Source organism: Poromitra crassiceps (genome assembly GCF_964638095.1).
Source record: "Poromitra crassiceps genome assembly, chromosome: 10".
Lineage (NCBI taxonomy): Eukaryota > Metazoa > Chordata > Actinopteri > Beryciformes > Melamphaidae > Poromitra > Poromitra crassiceps.
In genome coordinates, this window is record NC_139631.1 from 45,783,777 (window position 1) to 45,805,496 (window position 21,720).

General features: G+C 45.4%; 1 protein-coding gene across 1 annotated transcript in view; it reads right to left on the bottom strand.

Annotated features, from left to right (window-relative positions):
- LOC310784097 (NLR family CARD domain-containing protein 3-like) overlaps window positions 1-21,720 on the bottom strand; it is a 153,217-nt gene that overhangs the window by 78,793 nt on the left and 52,704 nt on the right. Inside the window, exons 7-10 of the mRNA XM_083645073.1 lie at window positions 12,594-14,355; window positions 12,330-12,503; window positions 9,678-9,851; window positions 9,431-9,477 (exon numbers count right to left, since the gene is read on the bottom strand). Coding sequence (XP_083501199.1) covers window positions 9,431-9,477; window positions 9,678-9,851; window positions 12,330-12,503; window positions 12,594-14,355 — 2,157 coding nt within the window. The remainder of the gene's footprint in view (window positions 1-9,430; window positions 9,478-9,677; window positions 9,852-12,329; window positions 12,504-12,593; window positions 14,356-21,720) is intronic.

Consider the following 21,720-nt stretch of genomic DNA (forward strand, 5'->3'; position numbering starts at 1 on the left):
ACTTAAGTAAGAGTAAAAAGTACTCTTCTAAAAAACTACTCAGAGTATTAGTTACTTTTTTAACCATCGATTTTTAATAGCAGGCTGTCACAGGCATTCACTTGAAATGGGAGATCCATGTAGAAACTACATTCTACACTTTCAACAAAGCATATTTATCTAATAAATGATATGAATGAAATATCAATCGCTTCTTAGTATCAACAGGGAGCAAAACCCTAAATAACTGAAAACTGGTGGGTGGGAGGGGTTTGTCAGTCACACCTGCTGAAGGTTTGCTTATCCCAAAGATGTCATTCATTTTTAATAATACTGGTAAGCATTTGACTCTTAAAGAGGACAGGAAACATTTGATCATATGAATCTAGTTAATTTGCATGTCACCTCAGAAAAGACAGGACACTGCTTTCAAGTCTGAAATTTACCTAGATTTGCTAGAAGGATGAACATTTCACCTTTTTGCCAACTATTGCGCTCCTTGATGACATCACTAGGGTGGCTGTACAGTACAGTAGTAAGGATTTGGAAAGATTGTGGAAACAACCACAATCCAAGTCAGAAACACAACAACATATGTTGTGAGCCTGTCCAATGTCAAAGAGGCTGTAATGATCCCACACAGGAAACCGAAGGGCAATACAAAAGTCACTATATTATCTAAAACCTATAAGCTAACAAATAAACAAAGACAGGACCCAAACACAGACATAAAACATATATATGGTAAAAAAATAAAAATAGGCTACTCAATCACGGCTTCGTCGGCGGCGCTGGACAAAGTCAGTGATGACTCAGGAAAGTTTGTGGACAGCATACGGCAGTGTACCGCTGCTGAGGATCGGCTGGAGAGTGGCGGCCAGTTGACACTCCTACAGCCCCAGCCCTGACTAACTAGTACAGGAGGCAGCTGACCTCCCCTCTTACAGCCACACTGGGATAACTTCCCCCTCTCTAGCTGTCTTCAGCGTCGGCAGCCCTAACCAGCTGCGAACGTCTCCCTCGTCCCAGAGAGTCACCAGCCGTATCAATGAGAGAAACGCTCCAGCAGCAACACCGCAGCCATAGACTGACTGCCTTTTCAGTTCTCAATCAGCGTCTCCCCTCTGCTCACTCTCAGGTGAGAGTCATTGTCTCCTGATTAAATCCCCGTCTCTGGCGTGGTCATGTCACCTATCCAAGCTGGAAAACAACATCTAACCTGTGGGCGTGTCCCCCCCCCCATTTCATGGTTTTCATTGGCCCGTTTGCGATCACTTGATAGTTTATTGGCTGTGTAAAATGCAGATCAAAGGTTTGGATGTTTGGATTTAATTAATTCAAATTGTACTCAGTACTCAGTATGATTTAAAAAGTAACGAAGTAGATTACATGGTGCAATCCATACTTAAGTAAGAGTAAAATTACAGACTTGAAAAAATTACTTTTAAAAGTACAAGTACCAAAAAAAAGTACTTAATTACAGTAACGTGAGTAGTTGTAATTCGTTCCTTCCACCCCTGGAGAGCGAGTGGGCGTGTGCGTGCGTCAGTCAACGTTGAGAAGTCAAGGAAGAGGCTGTGAATGAATGAACGAACGGAGAAGTCTAACAGCAAAGTTAGCACATAGAATAATAATACTGTACTGTACGGAAGAAGTCGGTAATAAATGCAACAACGTCTCAAGGCTAAAGGTGTGTCCCGGTGTGCTGCTGTGTCTCCTGTCTGATGTGTATTGTGGGTGGTTGGTCCCGAAGCTAAAAGTAAACTATACTTCGGCCCTGGAGGAAAGGAAACCTCCCCTGTGCTTCTCGACTATGGTCTGGGGGCAGAAGCAGGAAAGATGAGTGACAATGTGCTGGATTGAAAAAAATGACAACAAAGTTCCGAGTCTACATGAGGTATGTCCGGTTCCTGATCAATTGCACAAACGTTTGTCATCTGTTTCAACTGTCCTATTCTGCTATGTGAATGGATTTAGATGTTTTCCGTCTGAAAGAAGCAATGGACGGAGACGACTGTTCTGTTCGCAGGTGCTCCAGAGGATGAGAAAGGGGGGATGGTAGGAGCTGATGTAAGCAGAGAGATGTGAGCAGAGTGGAGGTATCGACTATTGACACTTTTTAATGTTGACACTTTTTTCTACAGTTGGTTTAAATCTGGATTTGGGCATAATGGCAGTGAAATGTTTTCTAGTTTCAGCTTTTTAAGTTTTTCAATAAGTTATTTTTGTTATTCTTTGTTTTTACAAAGTCACATTTGTTAGTTAGGATTTTTTGTTGGTTTTGGTTTATTTTTGGGTTAAAATAGTTGGGGTATTATTTTGGTGCTTTTGGTAAGCCGTCTGATTATTTTTGGTGGAGAATTTTTCAATACATCATTATTTCAGAAATTTAATAGAATTGTTTCATAGCAAGAGTTGATCACTGAGGTGTTCTGTTTTTTTTTGTTTTTTTTAAGGTGCCGGGAATGGAGGGAACAGCTGCTTGGGTGAAGTTTAAGCTGACATTGATTTTTTTTTGTTCCAAATTTTAAGTTAAGTTATATTATGTCCAAATTCCAAATTTTATGAGACTTTACGTGAGACTTTAAGTCTCAAAGGGAGGAATGAAGAGGATTGATCAGGTTAAAATGATTAATTTATAAATAAATAAACAATTAAACAATTAAGTTCAAATAAATGGTTTACACTGCACATTTTGGATATTGGCTGATCTAAGCTTTTTAGTCAAGACCGTTTCACAGACACAGACTCACAGCAGCTGTCCTCCTCGAGTATCTTTAGATCTTAGAGTTGACCCATTGTTGACCCATGACCTGAGGATGCATTTTTGTATCCATGCACTGACTTAAATGTACATGGTCAAATATATTGTTACTGCTCATTTGCTGACCGATTGGAAATGCATACTGTTATTGATCTGTACTGGACATAGCCGTTTTTGGAGATGCTTGGTATTTTAGGAACCCTGTAGAGATGCAGCCTGGATGAAGAGCGCCAGGAGAAAGCACGCTGCTGCGTCATTACACCTGTCTCCTCCTGGAAATGGCTTTTCCAGCCTTTTCCAGTCATAGTACTTAATGCTGTTGTGATCAAAAATAAGTTGTTTCTGTAACTGGCAAATTGTTGAATTAAACTGTTAAAGCAGGACTAAACCCCCCAGATTTCTTGCAAAACTGCATTCTAATTGATTTGAAAACTCTGCAGGCAAGATGGCCGCCTATACTCCCTCCTTTAGCTGGCAGAATTCTTCCCCCATAAAGTAACATATCTTGGCCAATAAGTATGTAACATACAAAATAAAACAACCCGTAATATCTTGATTTGATGTAGAATGCAGAGGACATGTAACTGTTTAGTTAAACTTGTATTCCAGGAATATTGTGCTCTAAAGTTAACGTTAGTGGCTCGAGACTGTTTCGTCCTGAAACCCACTCGATTTGTGCCAGAACACAATTCGGGGGTGGTTTTGGCGTAACCTATGTGGGATTCGAAATAACGCATCCGAGATAGAAAACGTTATGAATATAGCCACGTTATAAACAACAAACTAACGCTGGTGATCCGTATGGAAACAATGTTACTCGAAATGGTTAAAAGTTATATCAATTTGGTCATTCAGTGGCGTTTTACTGCCATATAACATAACTAACTAGCGGCTAATATTAGCCACAGTAGGCATTACCCATGGATGCATTGGTCTTAAAGGGCTCGCGCCGCGTGAACTACAGTAATAATCAATGGGGGAAAAAACAATTCTTCACATGAGTGGGGCGCGTGCTAACCCCACCGTGACGTCACGATGTACCAAATATCCCATTCATTTGAGGGCACACAAAAAAGCAGTGTTCAACCCATAGAGGGAACTTATGCTGCTGAAAAGGATACAAATGGTACAATGGTAACAGTTTGGTCTCAAATGTGGAAATTTTGACCAGAATTCTTCACACACCACCCCCAAAGTCATATATATTGGTTAAAAGCTGAAAAAAGCGTTTTGGGGTTTAGTCCTGCTTTAAACTTTGCTTTTCATTCTGGACATTCAACTTACTAAATTACTTTAAGGTTATTATAGTTGCTTATGGGGTTATAATTTTTAATTTATCTAATAGGTTCAATTTCATTTAGTGTTCATTCTTCCATTTCATTCATCTTCATCCAAACATTGTCACCACCCATATCAAGAACCACACGTTAAAATGGTTGAGAAGGGATACATCTTCATCAATCCCCATTAGCTAGTCTTCCTGGGGTCCAGGACAACAAGTATATTACATGTCATACAAACAATGAAATATAATAATAACAACAACAACAACAACAACAACAACAACAACAACAACAACAACAACAATAATAATAATAATAATAAAACATGTCACATAAGAGTGACAGAAGAAGAAAGAAGAAGAAAATATTCAACAGTAAATCTAGATCTGTGATCCGAACTTGATCCGATCCAAATCCAGGAAGCCTCAAGCATTTTTGGATTACATGAGCTCCCGTTGTCAGCTGGTCTGTGTGTAATAAGCTTATGACCAGCATTTTATGGTTAAAAACAACATCTTCATTCTTCACATAATTTTTTGGTGACTGGTGAAACGGCGTGGATTATTATGATATATTCTTTTTGCATGATTGCTGTCATCAACAGAGTAACATTATAGGCTACCTCGCGTAGGGCAAGGAGGCATGGTCTCTCATCTGAGCCAGCTTCTTCTGATAAGATTGATTGCAGCCTCATCAGGCTATTTATGATTATTGTATTATTTGTAGGTGGTTTGTTTCATTTTTAGCAAATTACGGAGCCAAATTACCGCTTGTTAATTACACATATCAGCCCGACTCTTGCGTTGAGGGTCGCAGTCTTTGATTGACAGGTTCTTTAGCATGTTTGGGACATGGACATGTCAGTTATGGATCTTGTGGATACAGAGCAAGTGCAATGACAGCAATCGGTTAATTTTTTCAGGATTTCAGAATGCACAACGGTCCCGACCAATGGCGGGGGGGAGGGGGCGAAGTGAAGTAGGCTACAGCACACACATCATAATTTCACCCGTCAAAAAATCTCTGGGAAGTTATATTTTCCATCCTGGGAGACTACCAGAGTCAGTCTGGGAGGGTTGACAGCCCAATTTGGTCTGCATGATTTTTGGCTGGTGTGAAAGCGAACCAGACCAGCTGGAAAACAAAACAATGTATAATTTTTGCATTTGGTGTGAACCAAGGAAGCGGACTTTAGCGGACTATCAGGTCTGAAAGCGCCCTTGAGTACAGTCATAGTATGCATAGTCTCGCTGGCCAGCCTCCCCTCCCTTCCGTGAGAGGAGTCTGGCTGCACGGAAATAGGCTACTGGGATAAGCCCTCCCCTGCTCTACAGCTGCTCTCCCATTGGAGCGACAGTTTCACTTGCTGCCGGATGTCCGCTCCCCGGTTATTACAAGCTCCGTCATTGGCTCCGACCATGTCAACAACGCTAACTAGGTAGCAAGCTAATGGCAGAAACCTACACGCTAGCTCGTTGCTACATGCTGAAAATGGCAAGTTGGATTGTTGGAAACTATTTTCCAAGGGCACTGCCGCAAAGCGTCGCCCATCGCAATTCCACAATGGAGACCTGCGCTGCCAGACTCCTCTCACGAAAGGGAGGGGAGGCTGGCCAGCGAGACTATAGTATGCATGCTTAATCGGTATTACAATTATGACAGGGTCCACTATTATTTTGGTCTAACCAAGTTTCAGTTAAAACATAAAATCTAATAAGTACCCTTCTGTTATAAATAATAATAATAATAATAATTCATTTATTTTATATAGCGCTTTTCAGAACTCAAAGACGCTTAACAGTAAACAAAAGACAGGCAACAGAAACAGGCAACAGATACAGGTAACAGGTACAAATAACAGTGGCGATTCAGGGCAAGGTTGTATGGAGAGGCAGAGGAGAGGAAGAGAACAGGAGGGGGGAGGGGGAGGCGGAGGGTGGTGGTTAGGAGGAGGTGGTCAGGGGTAGGGGAGGTTGTAGGCTTGAGAGGTAGGTTTTAAGTCGGGTTTTGAAAGTGGGGAGTGAGGGAGAGTCTCGGATGGTCTGGGGGAGGGAGTTCCAAAGTCGGGGTGCGGCGCGGGAGAAAGCACGGTCACCAAAGGTTTTGAGTCTGGATGGGGGGATGATGAGGGTGGCAGTAGAAGAGGATCGGAGTGTACGGGAGGGGCGATGGGGGATGAGGAGGTCAGTCAGGTAGGGGGGGGGGCTAGGCTGTGGAGGGCTTTGAAGGTGAGGAGTTTGAAGTCAATACGTTGCTTGACGGGGAGCCAGTGGAGAGAGTGGAGGACAGGGGTGATGTGATCGCGGGACCGGGTGTGAGTGAGCAGGCGGGCGGCTGAGTTTTGAACCATCTGGAGTCTATGGAGGGAACGGGAGGTGATGCCGGTGAGGAGGGAGTTGCAGTAGTCGAGGCGGGAGGAGATGAAGGCATGAATGAGGGATTGAGCAGCAGGGGGGGAGAGGCAGTGTCTGACTTTGGCAATATTGCGGAGATGGAAGTATGAGGTTTTGACAACGGAGCTGATGTGGGGATCGAAGGAGAGGGTGGGGTCCAGGATGAAACCAAGGTTGCGAGCCAGGGGGGAGGGGGTGATGGTGGAGTCGTCTATGGTGAGGGTGATGGGTCCGGTTTTATTGAGGGTGGATTTGGTGCCAATAAGGAGGAGTTCCGTTTTGTCGCTGTTGAGTTGGAGGAAGTTGTGGGTTAGCCAGGTTTTTATTGCGGATATGCAGTTTTCGATGTGGGTGAGTGGTGGGTTCTGGAGGGATTTGGTGCTGATGTAGAGCTGAGTGTCGTCGGCGTAGCAGTGGAAGTCCAGGTTGAATTGACGGATGATGTGACCAAGGGGGAGTATATAGCAGATGAAGAGCAGGGGGCCGAGGACTGAGCCCTGAGGGACCCCCTGCAAAACAGAGGAGAGGGTGGAGGAGTGACCGGAGAGGGAGATGAACTGTTGTCTGTCGGTGAGGTATGAGGTGAGCCAGTCCAGTGCGGTGCCCTCAACACCCAGTTGGCGCAGCCTTCGGAGGAGGATGGAGTGGTTCACAGTGTCAAAGGCTGCGCTCAGATCTAGTAGAACTAGGATGTTGAGGGCACCGGAGTCAGCGGAGGTGAGGAGGTCGTTGATGACTTTGGAGAGGGCGGTTTCGGTGCTGTGGAAGGGACGGAAGCCAGACTGTAGGGATTCGTAGAGGTTGTGAGAGTGAAGGTGGGAGTGAAGTTGGGTGGCGACGATACGCTCGAGGGTCTTGGAGAGGAATGGCAGGTTGGAGATAAGGCGGTAGTTGGAGAGGTTGGCAGGGTCGAGGGTGGGCTTTTTGAGGATGGGGGTGACGGCGGCGAGTTTGTAGACAGAGGGGATGTGACCTTGGGAGAGTGACTGATTGAAGAGGTGAGGTGGGGGATGAGGGTGGGGAGGCAGGCCTTGGTCAGGGGGGTGGGGAGGGGGTCGAGGGAGCAGGTGGAGGACTTGGAGGCGGTGATAATGTCGGTGATGAGGGAGGAGTCAACAGGGGAGAAGGCAGTGAGGGAGGGGGGAGGTCAGGGGGAGGGAAGATGATAGTGGGGGGGGAGGGGCGGAGGGGTTGGCGATGGAGGCAGTCAGGGAGGAGTGGATTTTGGAGATTTTGCTGTTGAAGGCGTGGAGAAATGAGTTGCAGAGTTCAGGGGAGGAGAGTGTGTTATTGTCCGGGGGTTGTAGGAGCTTTTTGACAGTGGAGAAGAGAGTGCGGGAGTTCCTGTTGGTGCTGTTGATTAGGGTGGAGAAGTGGGTGGATTTGGCGGCTAGGAGTGCATCACGGTAGGAGGAGAGGTGCTGCTTGTAGAGTTCAGCGTGGACAGTAAGGTGGGTTTTCTTGAGGAGTCATTCCAGTTGCCGGCCGGTCTGTTTCATAGTGCGGAGTTGGGGAGTGAACCAGGGGGAGGAGGAGGTGAATGAGACTGTGGAGGTTTTCAGGGGGGCCAGGGAGTCAAGGGAGTAAGTGAGTGCAGAATTGAGGAGGGTGGCATAGTCATCGGGAGAGGAGGGGGCGGAGTCAGGGGGGGGAGGGCAGAGGATATAGTCTGGGAGAGAGTGGGTAGGTCAATGGATTTGATATTACGGAAGGAGATGGTGCGTTTGTTGGGGCGGCGGCGTAGGGGCAGGGGAGCAGAGAAGAGGATGCAGTGGTGGTCAGAGAGAGAGAAAAAGAGAGGGTGAGGGTTGGAGATGGGTAGAGAGGAAGAGCAGACTAGGTCAAGAATGTGGCCTTTGGTGTGGGTGGGGAAGTTGATGTGCTGGGTGAGGTGAAAACAGTCGAGGAGAGAGAGTAAGTCAGATGTCAGAGGGGAGTCAGGTTGGTCAACGTGGATGTTCAGGTCACCGGTGAGAAGGAGGCGGGAGGAAAGACAAGAAGCGATGGTGAGGAGTTCAGAGAGATCAGACAGAAAAGAGGGGTGGGGCTTGGGGGGGCGGTAAAGAAGAAGGGCAGTGATGGAGTTGGGAAGAGAGAAGGCAAGGTGTTCAAAGGATGACAGGGATGGGAGGTTGAGGTTGAGTTCGTTGATGGGTAGGGATTGTTTATGGAGAACGGCAAGACCCCCCCCATGCCCAGAGAGGCAGGGCTTGGCGATGTAACTATAGTTGGGGGGGGTGGCCTGATTGAGTGAGTAGAAGTCCAGGGGCTGTTGCCATGTTTCAGTGAGGAGGAGAAGATCAATGTTATTGTCCAGGATGAGTTCGGATATGATAGGTGATTTGTTGGAGAGAGAGAGAGTGTTCAGCAGGGCAAGGGAGATGGATTTGGGAGCAGGGGGGAGAGAGCAGAGGTTGTTGGGGTTAGCAGAGCGGCAGGTGGTATTGACAGGGGGGCGGGAGTTAGTCCAGAGTGAGGGAATGTTAGTGTCGGCAGAGTAGTGTAGGGTCCGGTTGCGGTTATGGCGGGGTCCATGGTGGATGAAGCGGCGGCAGCGGAGAATGTTAGATTTGCTGGCGGCGGTGAAAGCATGCGGAGCGGAGAGGCGGTGGTTATTGTTAAGTAAGTGAAGGTTGGCAGCAGAGTAGGTGAGGCGGGGGAGAGATCGTGGAAGTTGGGGGGTAGGTGGAAAAAATAATGGTCCAGGTGGAAAAAATAAAAATAAAAATGGTCCAGGGGGAAAAGATAGGAGGAGCAGTAGTGAGAGTCCAAGATGGAGGTATGATATGAGGAGAGGTGACAGTAATCCGGAGAGAGTGGTGTTGCAGTTGTTGTTGTTGTTCTTGTTGGTCTGAGGATTGATGGTGCTGGCCCAAGACCGAGCCCGTGCGGCGGGGCAGCCCAGCCGTGCCATGGCGAGAGAGCAGCTCCAGCAGCATTAAAATCATTGAAGATTTGACATTCAAAAAGGCCAAGTTTAGTGTGTTGATGAAACAAACTATGGTACTTACATTTCCTCACACCTGGTTTCAACCGCTCTACTCCATCATGGTCCACACTGGAGGAATAAACAAAGTCAGATCAGCAGATGATCTTTGATGCTGGAAACATGGACATTAATAACCTTCAATATGGATGAGTTTCCATACAGCACCAGTCATAGCTGCTGTTAGACATGAAACAGTATTCCTAATCTTCTGTGTGACAGAGACAATGTGTATGACTCTCAGCCTTCTAGCAGATGTTGCCTCTCCATACCTGAGAGAGGCCAGTCTCCAGTTTGGGTCCTCCACTCCAGCAGAGAGCAGCTTCACTCCTGAGGCTCCTGGGTGATTGTAGCTCAGGTCCAGCTCTCTCAGGTGGGATGGGTTGGAGCTCAGAGCTGAGGCCAGAGAAGCACAGCCTTCCTCTGTGAGAAGACAGCCTGACAGCCTGCATGCACACACGCGCATGCATGCATGCACACACACACGCACGCACGCACGCACACGCACACACACACACACACACACACACACACACACACACACACACACACACACACACACGCAGCAAACCGATACAAATTGTTGCATTTCATTTAATGTATTTGTTTGAATAGGGACAATGCACAATAATGAACATTAGTATCAAGGATACATAACTATGCTGGATTGTAGCACTATTGTTAATTTACGTCCGCAGTCCGTAGTTAAAAAAGACACATTGCCACCACACAACAGTACCATACAGAAAGAATGTAAAACGATACAATACATGATAATGTACACAACACAGTAGAATACAAAACACAATACAAAACGCAATACAAAACAGCTCTCCAATAATCCGCAGTCTACCAAGCTGTGCAATAGGGGATTGCCCGGTGAATAGACTAGTTAAATGATGACAGATTTGTTTCGTCTTGAGCCATTCTCTGAGGTTTGTCCTAAACGTGGGGTACGTAAGGCATTCCCTTATTGCAGATGGTAAGCTGTTCCAAATGTCCCCGTCCACTACTGACAACACAGTGATGTAATAGTTTGTAGTGCTGGGTGGTTTGATTGGCTGAGCCATGTTTGAAGCCCTTGTAAAATACACTTTAAACACACACCTGTGACCGCATGTTTTCATTTCAGTTCTTGACTCGATTTTAATTTATTTCTCATACGAATCAGCGTGACATCACAACCAACCGGAAATGTGGAACCCGGAGAAGTAGCTCAAGGGTCTGATGTATGATGTATGTTGTGTTAAAGTTGTGTGAACTGTCGCAGTTTTTAAAATAAAGTTAATTTAGTTATCAGCACAGCCGGCTAGAGTGATACACTCAAGGCTGGCTCCATAGAGTCCCATTCTAAAGTTACCCCCAGTAAACCAACACTGATCCCTTGTATTTCAACAACAGAGGCAGCGAGGAGAGAAATAATGAAATATTCTCTCAAAGGAGAGAAAGTAGAGCTGAATGTTGGTTTCTCAGCTGGTTTCAAAAACCGCATTAGCAGGAAAATGAGAGGTCATGTATTTCCATTAATGTGCATGTAAAGCAGAATTGAAATGGTCTGTTGAACAGTAACAGTGATCTGTGTGGAGTTTGCATGTTCTCCCCGTGCCTCCCGGGGGTTTCCTTCATATAGGAACCCCCTTCACCAAAACATGCAATATCCTGGTTGCTATGTGGTTCCTCCTCTGGTCGTTAACACATTGAGTGCCAAGGACGTCTGTGGACGTCCTAAAAAAAGTAACGAGGAGTGCCAAGGACGTCTGTGGACGTCCTAAAATCATAATTCATATTATTCCATAATTCTGCTGTTTAAGGTCGTACCTAGCCAGTGAGCATGAATCCCTTCAAGGGATCACACGGCGCCACCTTAAACATCGTCACAGGAGCTGCTCCACCCACCTCAGATCCTTTACTTTGTACAGGAGACAGCGGAGAAAGCCGTGATGAAAGTGGAAACCGATGCATGCTTTCTGCCAGAGCCGTATATATTGCTCTGTCTACAGCGGAGAGTGGGCTCGGCTGCATCCGCGCTCACAACTGAGCTCTTATGCTTCTATCTATCTCCACACGATTTCCTAGAAAGCCAGCATCCGAAGCCGAACGGCCAAGCCTTTTCGTTCAGTCGCGTTTGCCAGCGCGCATCATTTCCTTGATGGGCGCTGGGATCTGTCCGGGGCAAAAACGGAGTCGAGAAAACAAACTCTGTGCGTGTGGGAGGAGCCCGCAGCTCAGAGGTGGAGAGGGGGGGGGGGGGGGAGAGGGGTGTGTGGCACACAGGCTGCACAGAAACCACACCACACGCCACCACATCAGAAAACACCAGCCAGAGTCAGTGAATGTGCTCGAAATTAGAGTGCAAAAGGTATTCATAAAAGGGACTATATCTTGGAAAGTTAAAAAAAACGACAGAAAACCCTTGAAAGTGCACTTTTTTGAGAGGCTGTCATTTCATAATGGAACTGTCTAGAAACAAAATTTCTTCTTTGGAAGAAGCAGGAGTGTTCAATGTTTCATTAAAGTCCAGCCCCGTTAATATAGCCATAATAGAAAAAATTCTATAGCTGTTTTCAACTGAATGGAAGTGAATCTGGCACAGGCTCCAGACAATTTTACTGAAGCGCTGTGGCACTCAATGTGTTAAGGGCGCCTGTTCAGAGGGAGGGGAACTGGTTGGAATAGCGTGAACCTCCCATGTGCTATGTCCTACCGGTGAAGCTTCCTCTGTCAGGTGAAAAGAAGCGACTGGCTAACTGCCCATGTCTCGGAGGAAGCATGGAGCCAGTTTCGGCTCTCCCCAGATCGGCAGAGGGTGGAGTAGCAATCAGGATAAATAAATTAAAATTAGCACTAATGGGTGAGAAAAAATGGGATAAAAAAATCGGGGGGAAAATATTACAAAAAAAACAAAACAGTAACAGTGATCTGACCTGAGAATCTCCAGTCTACATTGGGGATTTCCCAGTCCAGCGGACAGCAGCTTCACTCCAGAATCCTGCAAGTCGTTGTTACTCAGGTCCAGCTCTCTCAGACTAGAGGACTGGGAGCTGAGAACTGCGGCCAGAGCTTCACAGCTTCTCTCTGACAGCTGACAGCCGCTCAGCCTGAAGGAGAATTAGTGATGAAAAAATACATTGAAAATATTTATTTCTCTCCTCACAACATTGAGTCTATTCAGTTTTCTATGCACTTACACAGATTTATTGGAGGCTTTGACCACTGGTAACAGCCTCAGAAGAGCCTCCTCTGAAGCAGAGTATTTCTTCAGGTCAAACATGTCCAGGTCTGATGACAGTAAGATGAAGACCAGAGCGGACCACTGAGCAGGGGATAGGTTCTCTGTGGAGAGACCTCCTGGTCTCAGGTACTGTTGGATCTCCTCTACTAGAGAATGGTCATTCAGCTCATTCAGACAATGGAACAGATTGATGCTTCTCTCTGGAGAGGAATTCATTCTGATCTTCTTCTTGATGTACTCGACTGTTTCCTGATTAGCCTTTGAGCTACTTCCTGTCTGTGGCAGCAGACCTCGTAGGAGAAACTGATTGGTCTCCAGTGAAAGACCCAGGAGGAAGCGGAGGACCAAGTCCAGATGTCCATTTCGACTCTCTAAAGCCTTGTCTACAGCACTCTGGTAGAGGTGATTTACCTGAGATTTTTCTCTGGATGTTGATTGTGTTTCCGACAGCAGATTGACACCAGTGTCTATGAATGAGACGAAGATATGAACAGCAGCCAGAAACTCCTGAAGGCTCAGATGGACAAAGCAGAAGACCTTGTTCTGGTCCGGCATACTCTCCTCTTTAAATATCTGTGTGAACACTCCAGAATACACTGAGGCTGCTTTGATATCAAAGCCAGATTCTGTCAGGTCGGCTTCATAGAAGATCAGGTGGCCTTTCTCCAGCTGCTCAAAAGCCAGTTTCCCCAGAGAGAGAATCATCGCCCTGGTCTCTGTAGTCCAGACTAGATCTGTCACAGCTCTCTTACGATACTTGACATTCCGTTTGTACTGAACCAGCAAGAAGTGGATGTACATCTCAGTCATGGTATTGGGCAGCTGTACTTTCAGAGCCTCCAGAACTGTAGCAGTGATCCAGCAGAAGATTGGGATGTGGCACATGATGTGGAGACTTCGTGACGTCTTGATGTTGGAGATGATTGTGATGGCCTGTTTCTTATCTCTGAATCTCTTCCTGAAGTACTCCTCCTTCTGCTGGTTAGTGAAGCCCCTCACTTCTGTCACCACATCGACACAATCAGGAGGGATCTGATTGACTGCTGCAGGTCGTGTGGTTATCCAGATGCGAGCAGTGGGAAGGAGATTCCCACTGATGAGGTTTGTCAGCAGCACGTCCACTGAGGTCGACTCTGTGACATCAGTCAAGATCTCATTCTTCTGGAAGTCTAGAGGAAGTCGACACTCATCCAAACCGTCAAATATGAACACAACCTTGAACTTGTCAAAACTGCTAATTCCTGTTTCTTTGGTCTCAGGAAAGAAGCGATGAAGAAATCCCTCCAAACTGAACTTTTCCCCTTTCAGCAGATTCAGCTCTCGGAAAGTGAACAGAAATATGAACTGTATATCCTTGTTGGCTTTGTCTTCAGCCCAGTCCATTGTGAACTTCTGTGTTAACACTGTTTTCCCAATGCCAGCCACTCCCATTGTCATCACTGTTCTGATTGGTTTATATCTTCCAGGTAAGAGTTTAAAGATGTCTTCACGTTTGATTGTTGTTTCTCGTCTCGCTGTTTTCCTGGGTGCTGCTTCAATCTGTCTGACCTCATGTTCATTATTGACCTCTGCACTCCATCCCTCTGTAAGGTAAAGCTCTGTGAAGATCTCATTCAGAAGTCTTTTGGATCCTAGTTTAGCAATCCCCTCACACACACACTCAAACTTCTTCTTCAGCCTGGATTTGAGTTGACGTTGGCACGCTGCATCAGGAGTTTCTGAATGATTAAACAACAGATTAAATAAATGAGAGGTGAGTAAAGACTGATCCAAACATTTCCTGATAATTTACCCATTCCCAACTCCATGGACTCTATTGAGCTCATTACTGGTGGGTGGACGAGCAGGTCCTGCTTGGCTGTAAGGTATAATGTAGCTGTTGTAGAGCCAGTTATTATTACTCAACAAGGATTTTCAGAGCCGATCAGTCCAAGGCACACCTGTGCAATAATAATCTTGCTGCTGTTTTACCAGCATGTTGATATGCCACACATGGATGGATTATGTTGGCAACAGAGAAATGTTTCTCACTAACAGATGTAAACACATTTGTGAACAAAATGAGAGAAATACGCATTTTGTGTGCATAGGAAAAACGTCTGAGGTTGCTTTCACATATAAGCTGGTGGACTTGGTGCGATACGGGGGGGTGGGGGTTAGTTGCAACATTGTTGCATTTTTCATTTGGTCCGGTTCGCTTTCACACATTGGACAGAATAGAGAGGGGAAATCTCTCCACTTCCGCCAGCTTCTTGCCTGGCTGAGGGCTGACTGAACAACACAAGTGAATCCGCAAAAGACAAACCATGGAGCAACACCACCTGCGATATTGGGATTTCTGGTTTTACTTTTGTGTTGCCATCAAATAAATATTTTACAAGAATGTGCCCAATATGAGCAGCAGATGAGGCAGAAAGCTGTTGAACATTTAATTCTGCTGATAAGATGAGCGAGTCAGTACCGAAGGAGAAGGCGAGACCAGAGGCCTATACCATGAAGCAAGATTAGTGGCTTGGCGAGGTAACTTCAAGTTTAACCCTGCTGGGTTTACTGTGCTATACGATGCTAGTTCACTTCTTACCGATATATATTTCCATGGCAACTTATGCTTCACGGCTAACCTGGTCCGGAGCAGGTTAAGTTGCAAGGATAAGATTAAACCTTAACACGTTAACTGCCAGCGACGTATGCATACGTCAAAAAAAATCCAGCGCTTGACTGCCAGCGACGTATGGATACGTAAAAAAAAACGTTTTTTTTTTTTTGACGGTGGGGCGTTGATCAATCCCTTTTACGTCTCCTGTACAATTATTGGAGGTATTGAATGTGTATAATCTATTTTACCGACCCACTAAGTGTTGACAGTGCTCCCCCAGACGAGCGAAATCAAAGAAAAAGGGAGCAAAGCCATTCAAGGAAATGGCGAGGCGATTTTACAGTATTACATTCTCATGAAAATGGTTGGGGGAAAACGCTCTCGTTTTCGCACTGATTGCTGGCGATGCGGGATTGCAAATTTACATAATACATTACAGGTGGAACACACTTTGAAACACGCAGCATAAATATGACCAGAATCGCAAAAGCTTCTCTCAACCAAAACTCCCAAGAAGCGAGCGCCATGCCGACTTCCTCAAACAGCAGCCTGCAGACAGGCACAGGAGAGCAGCAAAAGCACTGAGACTGTGACGGCCGCGGCAGCCAAGAAGAGGGAGGAGTTGAAGCAGCTCTGCCTCTCGCTCTCTCCCTCTCTCTCTCTCTCTCTCTCTCTCTCTCTCTCCCTCCCTCCCTCTCTCTCTCTCTCTCTCTCTCTCTCCCTCTCCCCCTCTCACTAGGATTAAACCTAGTGCGTCTCCCTCCCGAGAGGGAGGGAGAGAGAGAGAGAGGGAGGGAGAGCGAGAGGGAGGGAGAGAGAGAGAGAGAGAGAGAGAGAGGGAGGGAGAGCGAGGGGAAGGGAGAGAGAGAGAGAGAGAGAGAGAGCGAGAGGGGGAGGGAGAGAGAGAGAGAGAGAGAGCCAAAAATGAATGGTTAAAGTGACAGCTCTATCGAATTTCACAAAAAGCCGTTTATCTCTGAATATTTTTTCTAATGCTAAAACCATGCTGTATTCAACTGCTAATGCTTACATAACTACTAACTCTACAAACTAACTCTTTTAGACAGAGAAAGTACACATTCTATTAGTACTTTTGAGATATTGTATGTTCACAAACTCCAAGCAGAAAATAATCCTCGGCGCTTGTAAAATGAGCCACAATCCTCAAAAAACGGCTTGGCAGAAGCTACCTACAGCAAGAAAAAAAGGGCTGGCAGTCAATGTGTTAAAAGGCACCACCCATGAACCAATGAGCTTCCTGGAAAATCAGCAGTTTGAAAATGGCCAACCCCTTTCTGGAAGAAATGCCCATCGACGAAGGCGCAGGGATAGTGAGGGGGGCTCTCAGGAGAGAAAGAGTATTTTGCGACCACCAAGACCCATTTAATCATACAGAAGACTATTTATACGAGAGGTATCACTTCTCCAGTGAGGGATTAAGATATCTGTGTGATTTGCTGCAGCCGTACCTTGCAAATGTGACCCGCCGTAGCCATGCCCTACAGATGGTCTATATCGCCCTGCGCTTTTTCGCTACGGGGCTTTTATGTATAGTGTCTGTCGGGGATGCTGAAAACCTCGGCAAAAATACTATCTGCAGGATAATTCATGAAGTCGCCCGTGTACTAACGGAGCTACTGCCCGGATTTGTGTCATACACGCAGAATAATACTGTAAGCAACACATTCATTTCATGGGAATCACCCGTGTCAAAGCATACGTCTCCAAAGCATGCCGTGTGCGTAACGGAGATGGCTGAACTTTGGTGGTGAAATCAAGCAAGCTGAATAACATTTCGACAATTTAGACAAGCATTTCGACAATCTGCAAAACAAAAAATTGCCAGCCCTCCTTTCTGCAATTATTATGTGCAGCAGTGTTGCCTTTTTATTACATCTTTGAATTATTCATATTTCCTTAAGATTATAGTTTGTTCCTCCAGCGTGAAGTATTCATTTTTATTTGCTCCCAAGCATGTTTGACTCTGCCGATTGCAGCTGAACGCTGCGGGGAGAAATATCACTAAATCACCTGTGTAAAAAGGTTACCATAAACGTCTCCAAACAAGGTGCTACTAAGGTGCTCTGTGTGCAACAGAGCTGCTATTTTTATAGGCTATTTTTATCAATGAAAACTACGCCTGCACCATGTTGATTCAGAGCCTAAATTTCTAACATTAAATCTATGATCTAAATCAGGGGCGGACTGGGATCATAATTCAGGGAGGGCAATAGATACCAAGCAGGCCAGGCCGATACGGGCCGACGCGCACACCGGCGAAAGCCCAATTTGAAGCCGTTTGAAGCCCAATTTGGGCCGTTTGAAGTCAAATTTGGGCTGTTTGAAGCCCAATTTGGGCCGTTTGAAGCCCGATTTGGGTCGTTTGAAGCCAGATTTGGGCCGTTTGACATTTCCTAATAAAATCGCACATTTTTAAACTGAATTTGGCAGCACGCAACTCGCCCCCTCCATGCAATGGAATGAAACGAAACTTGTAGCCTATGTTGGAAGTAGTGAAGTGTTTTTGATTGATTTGTTCATCCATCAAACCTTTTACTGACAGAGTACCTGTAGCCTAAATATCTTACTTTATTTTGAGGTGCATTACATTGCTCAGCCAGAAATTATTCCCACTTCAACTCTCTTTCTCCTGGGTGGGCCTAACGTTAAAATGCACCAGATGACATCCATCTTATTTGTCCTCAAGCTGCATTGAAAATGCCTTCTCGCAACAGTTGTAGCCTAGCTCGTGGTTTTCAAAGTGGGGTCCCCAGCAAAAAGGGGGGATTAATCTATTTTCACTATAATTCCATCCATAAGTAACACAATCACAGAATGTATGACTATTTTGGTCATGGGTTTCATATAATGTCTGTGATAAAACATATAAAAGCAAAACTCTTATCAGATGGGGGACCCTGGAACAAGATCTTATCTATATGGGGGTGCGTGGTGTAATTTGCGTCAGTTTAGGGCTCCTTAACATGAACAAGTTCGAGAAACACTGGCCTGGGCTACATCTTCTGCCAGAAAAGTTATTGCAGTTGGGGAATCTGTCAAGCCAGCCAGCACCCACGTTTTAGGATTGTGTGATTGAATTAAACTGAAATTAAGTTTGATGTTGCCTGTAACAGTGTGGATCTATAAAGCGGTCTGTAGCCTAATGATTTCTATTGATCTTGTTTCCTTGAAGGAGACTGGTGCTGCTATTGAGGGGGCGAGGCAGCATCAGGTCGCGGCCGGGGAGCGCATAGAGCACTCTGCTCACACAGGACAAGACGGGCTGCACAACATGGAGGCTGCTCAGGTGAGTCAAAGCTCTCAAATTGTTTGCCATCAGAACGAGAGCCCCCGGATCCCGTATGTGTGCCATGCGAGTGTGAAGTAATGATGACATCTGATCTATTTAACACGTTCACTGCCGTCGACGAGATATCTCGTCAAAAAAATCCAACGGTTGACTGCCGTCGACGAGTTATCTCGTCCAAAAAAAATTTTTTGACGGTGGGACGTGGATCCAAGCCCCCTACGTCTCCTATAAAAATATGGGAGCCACCGAACGTGTACAACCCATTCCACCGACCCACTAAGTGGCGACAGTGCTCTCCAGACTAGAAAAAGCAGAGCAAAAACAGCAGAAAATAGCGCGAGGAAAACGGAGGAAGGAGGAGGAAAACGCGGCGAAAACGCTTTCGCTTTCGCGCTGGAGCTGGCGCACAACATGGGGGATTCCTAAAATACACTCTGGGTGCAACACACGCAGCAGAAAGCTCAAAAGCCCAGAATCGCACGGGAGGGGGGTGGGGGTGCTGTTATGGAGGAAATTACTGTTCCCGATCCAGACTCGCCCGACGAGCAGCCTCGCCAGGCAGCACAGACAGACAGCAGAGACTCGCTTGTGACACACGGAGCCACGGAGGGAGGAGGAGAACACCCACGGAGGGAGGAGTTTGAAGGAGAGGGGGGTGGGGGTGCTGTTATGGAGGAAATTACTGTTCAGAACTAATTGTTTAGATGTCTGATGTCTTACTGATGCCAAAAATAAATGGTTAAAGTGACTGTTCTGCCTGTTCTATCGAATTTCACAAAAATGCAATTATCTCAGCTTTCCTTCTGAGACGCTGAAACCATGCTGTATTCAACTGCTAATGCCTACATAACTACTAACTCTACAAACTAACTCTTTTAGACAGAGAAAGCACACATTCTATTAGTTATTTTGAGATATTTTGTGTTCTCAAATTCCTAGCAGAAAATAATCCTCGGCTCTTGAAAGATGAGCCAGAATCCTCAAAAAAAACCTTGGCAGAAGCTACCTACAGTAAAAAAAAAACTGTTGGCAGTGAATGTGTTAATAATATGCTTATGCTTTTATAAGCATGTAAGCACCCTTATATGGGTGGTAGCACCATATTATAATTGTCAATAGTATGCTTTGCTTTGTTTTCCAGCTGTGTCTGAGCTTGTTTGTTTTGTTTTATTTGTATGTTGTTAAAACTGCAAATAAAATATAAAAAAGAAAAGTGGAGTAATCCTAATGCTAATTTAAAATGAGATATTCCTCTAAATCTGTCTTCAAACTGCAAAAGAGAAGAAAAAAAAAAAGCCCCCAAAAACCCGCCCAAAAACGCCGGGGAAAAAAAGCCCACATTTTTTCCGCTGGCGACCATATATATATATATATGGTCGCCAGCGAAAAAAATGTGGGCGTTTTTTTCCCCTTTTGCATTTTGAAGACAGATTTAGAGGAATATCTCATTTTAATTAAGCATTAGGATTACACTGTTACACTGTGTGTGTCAGTTTTAACCATCAATAATTGTTCCTTTTCTCATTATTTCATTTCTCAGAGTAAATACTGTATATTTCGAGATTTTTGTCAATTATTTGTGCTGTTATGGTTATTATTAGCCTAGTTACTCACTTCTACACTAGCTTAGATTGTGTTACTTATGGATGGCATGGAATTATAGTGAAAATAGATTATCCCCCCTTTTTGCTGGGGACCCCACTTTGAAAACCACTGGCTTATGCTACAACTGTTGCGAGAAGGTTTCAGGATTTATCTCTATGCATCAGGCTGTGATTACTATTTATATAAATCTATTTATTCACATAGATTCATGATATATTATGGTATACAGCAGCCTACCTGTGACATCAATGTTTTGATTAATCTACTGTCTAAATGTTACTGCATGACTGATCCTATGATGTCATTGTAATCCCACTCAGGTGTGCTTTCACAGGACAGGTGAATGTGTCCATTCAATCAGCCCACCTGTCTTTATAATGGCTGTCTTCCACTGTGTTTGTATGAGACTTGAGAAAGGCTATACGGCCGAAACTGTTGTCAAATAGCGTTAAATTACACTTTCTTGCATCTAGGAACCAGACAATTGTCCAAGTCCCTCTGATCCGAGTCCCAAGCGAGTCTCAAGTCAATTGGTCCCGAGTCTCAAGCAAGTCCCAAGTCTTTCCTTTTGTCGGCAAGTCAAGTCAAGTCAAGTCACAATGTTATTTCAAGTCAAGTCTCGAGTCGAGTCACAGGTTATGTCAAGTCGAGTCACAGGTTAGAAAAAATGACAAGGCAGAGATTATTTAGGCTGCAGACGTGCGCGTTCATGTTAATACGTGCTTGTTGCCAAGCAACACACTTCTCTCAGACGAGCTCGAGACAGCTGACAGACAGCTCCAACTCAGCTCAAACTTTAGAGTTGTATTCAAAGCATAGAAACGTTCTCACAGCTCAATTTAACAGCGCCAACACAAGCAGTTTGATCACAAGTGCAATCAGTACTGAATGCGATGGCAGACTGCGCACTGCGGGCAGTTGACGAAGTCAGGAAGAAATTGAAAGATCTTCCGACGCATCAGCTTAAAACCCGCCGACGAGCGGAGGTCCTGCGCCCAAAACGTCTATATTTACAGCACATATCGATCGATATTTTTGGAGAAGATTCCGGCCGCATCACGCGCAGATCAAGATGAGACAGCTGTCAGTGAGTAGCTACGCATTTGGGTGTAACTTTTACGCCTGCTCCATACACAGACGCAGCGCATACAGGGTGCACTAGTCATCAAATTAAGTTAGTCGTAACTTTGAGTTCTACATCGGACGTAGCGTGTAAACCTAGGCGTACGCCCAGCTGGTGCACTCGGCTGATCTTGTCACAAGTCCGAGTCGAGTTTCGAGTCATTTTCTTCCAAGTCCGAGTCGAGTTTCAAGTATTTACCTTCCAAGTCCGAGTCGAGTCGGAAGTCGTCAAATTTGCGACTCGAGTCGACTCGAGTCCGAGTCCCTATGACTCGAGTCCAATTGTCTGCTAGGAACCAGTGTCTTCCCCTGCACTAAACATCGCCTGAGATGCATTGTCAGTTAACAACATTAAACCTTACGCCACAATGCCCACATATCAGCACAAATCCCTATCCTAATAAGGATATATACATAAGGGGCTCTATCGTTGCAACGGCCTAAAAACAG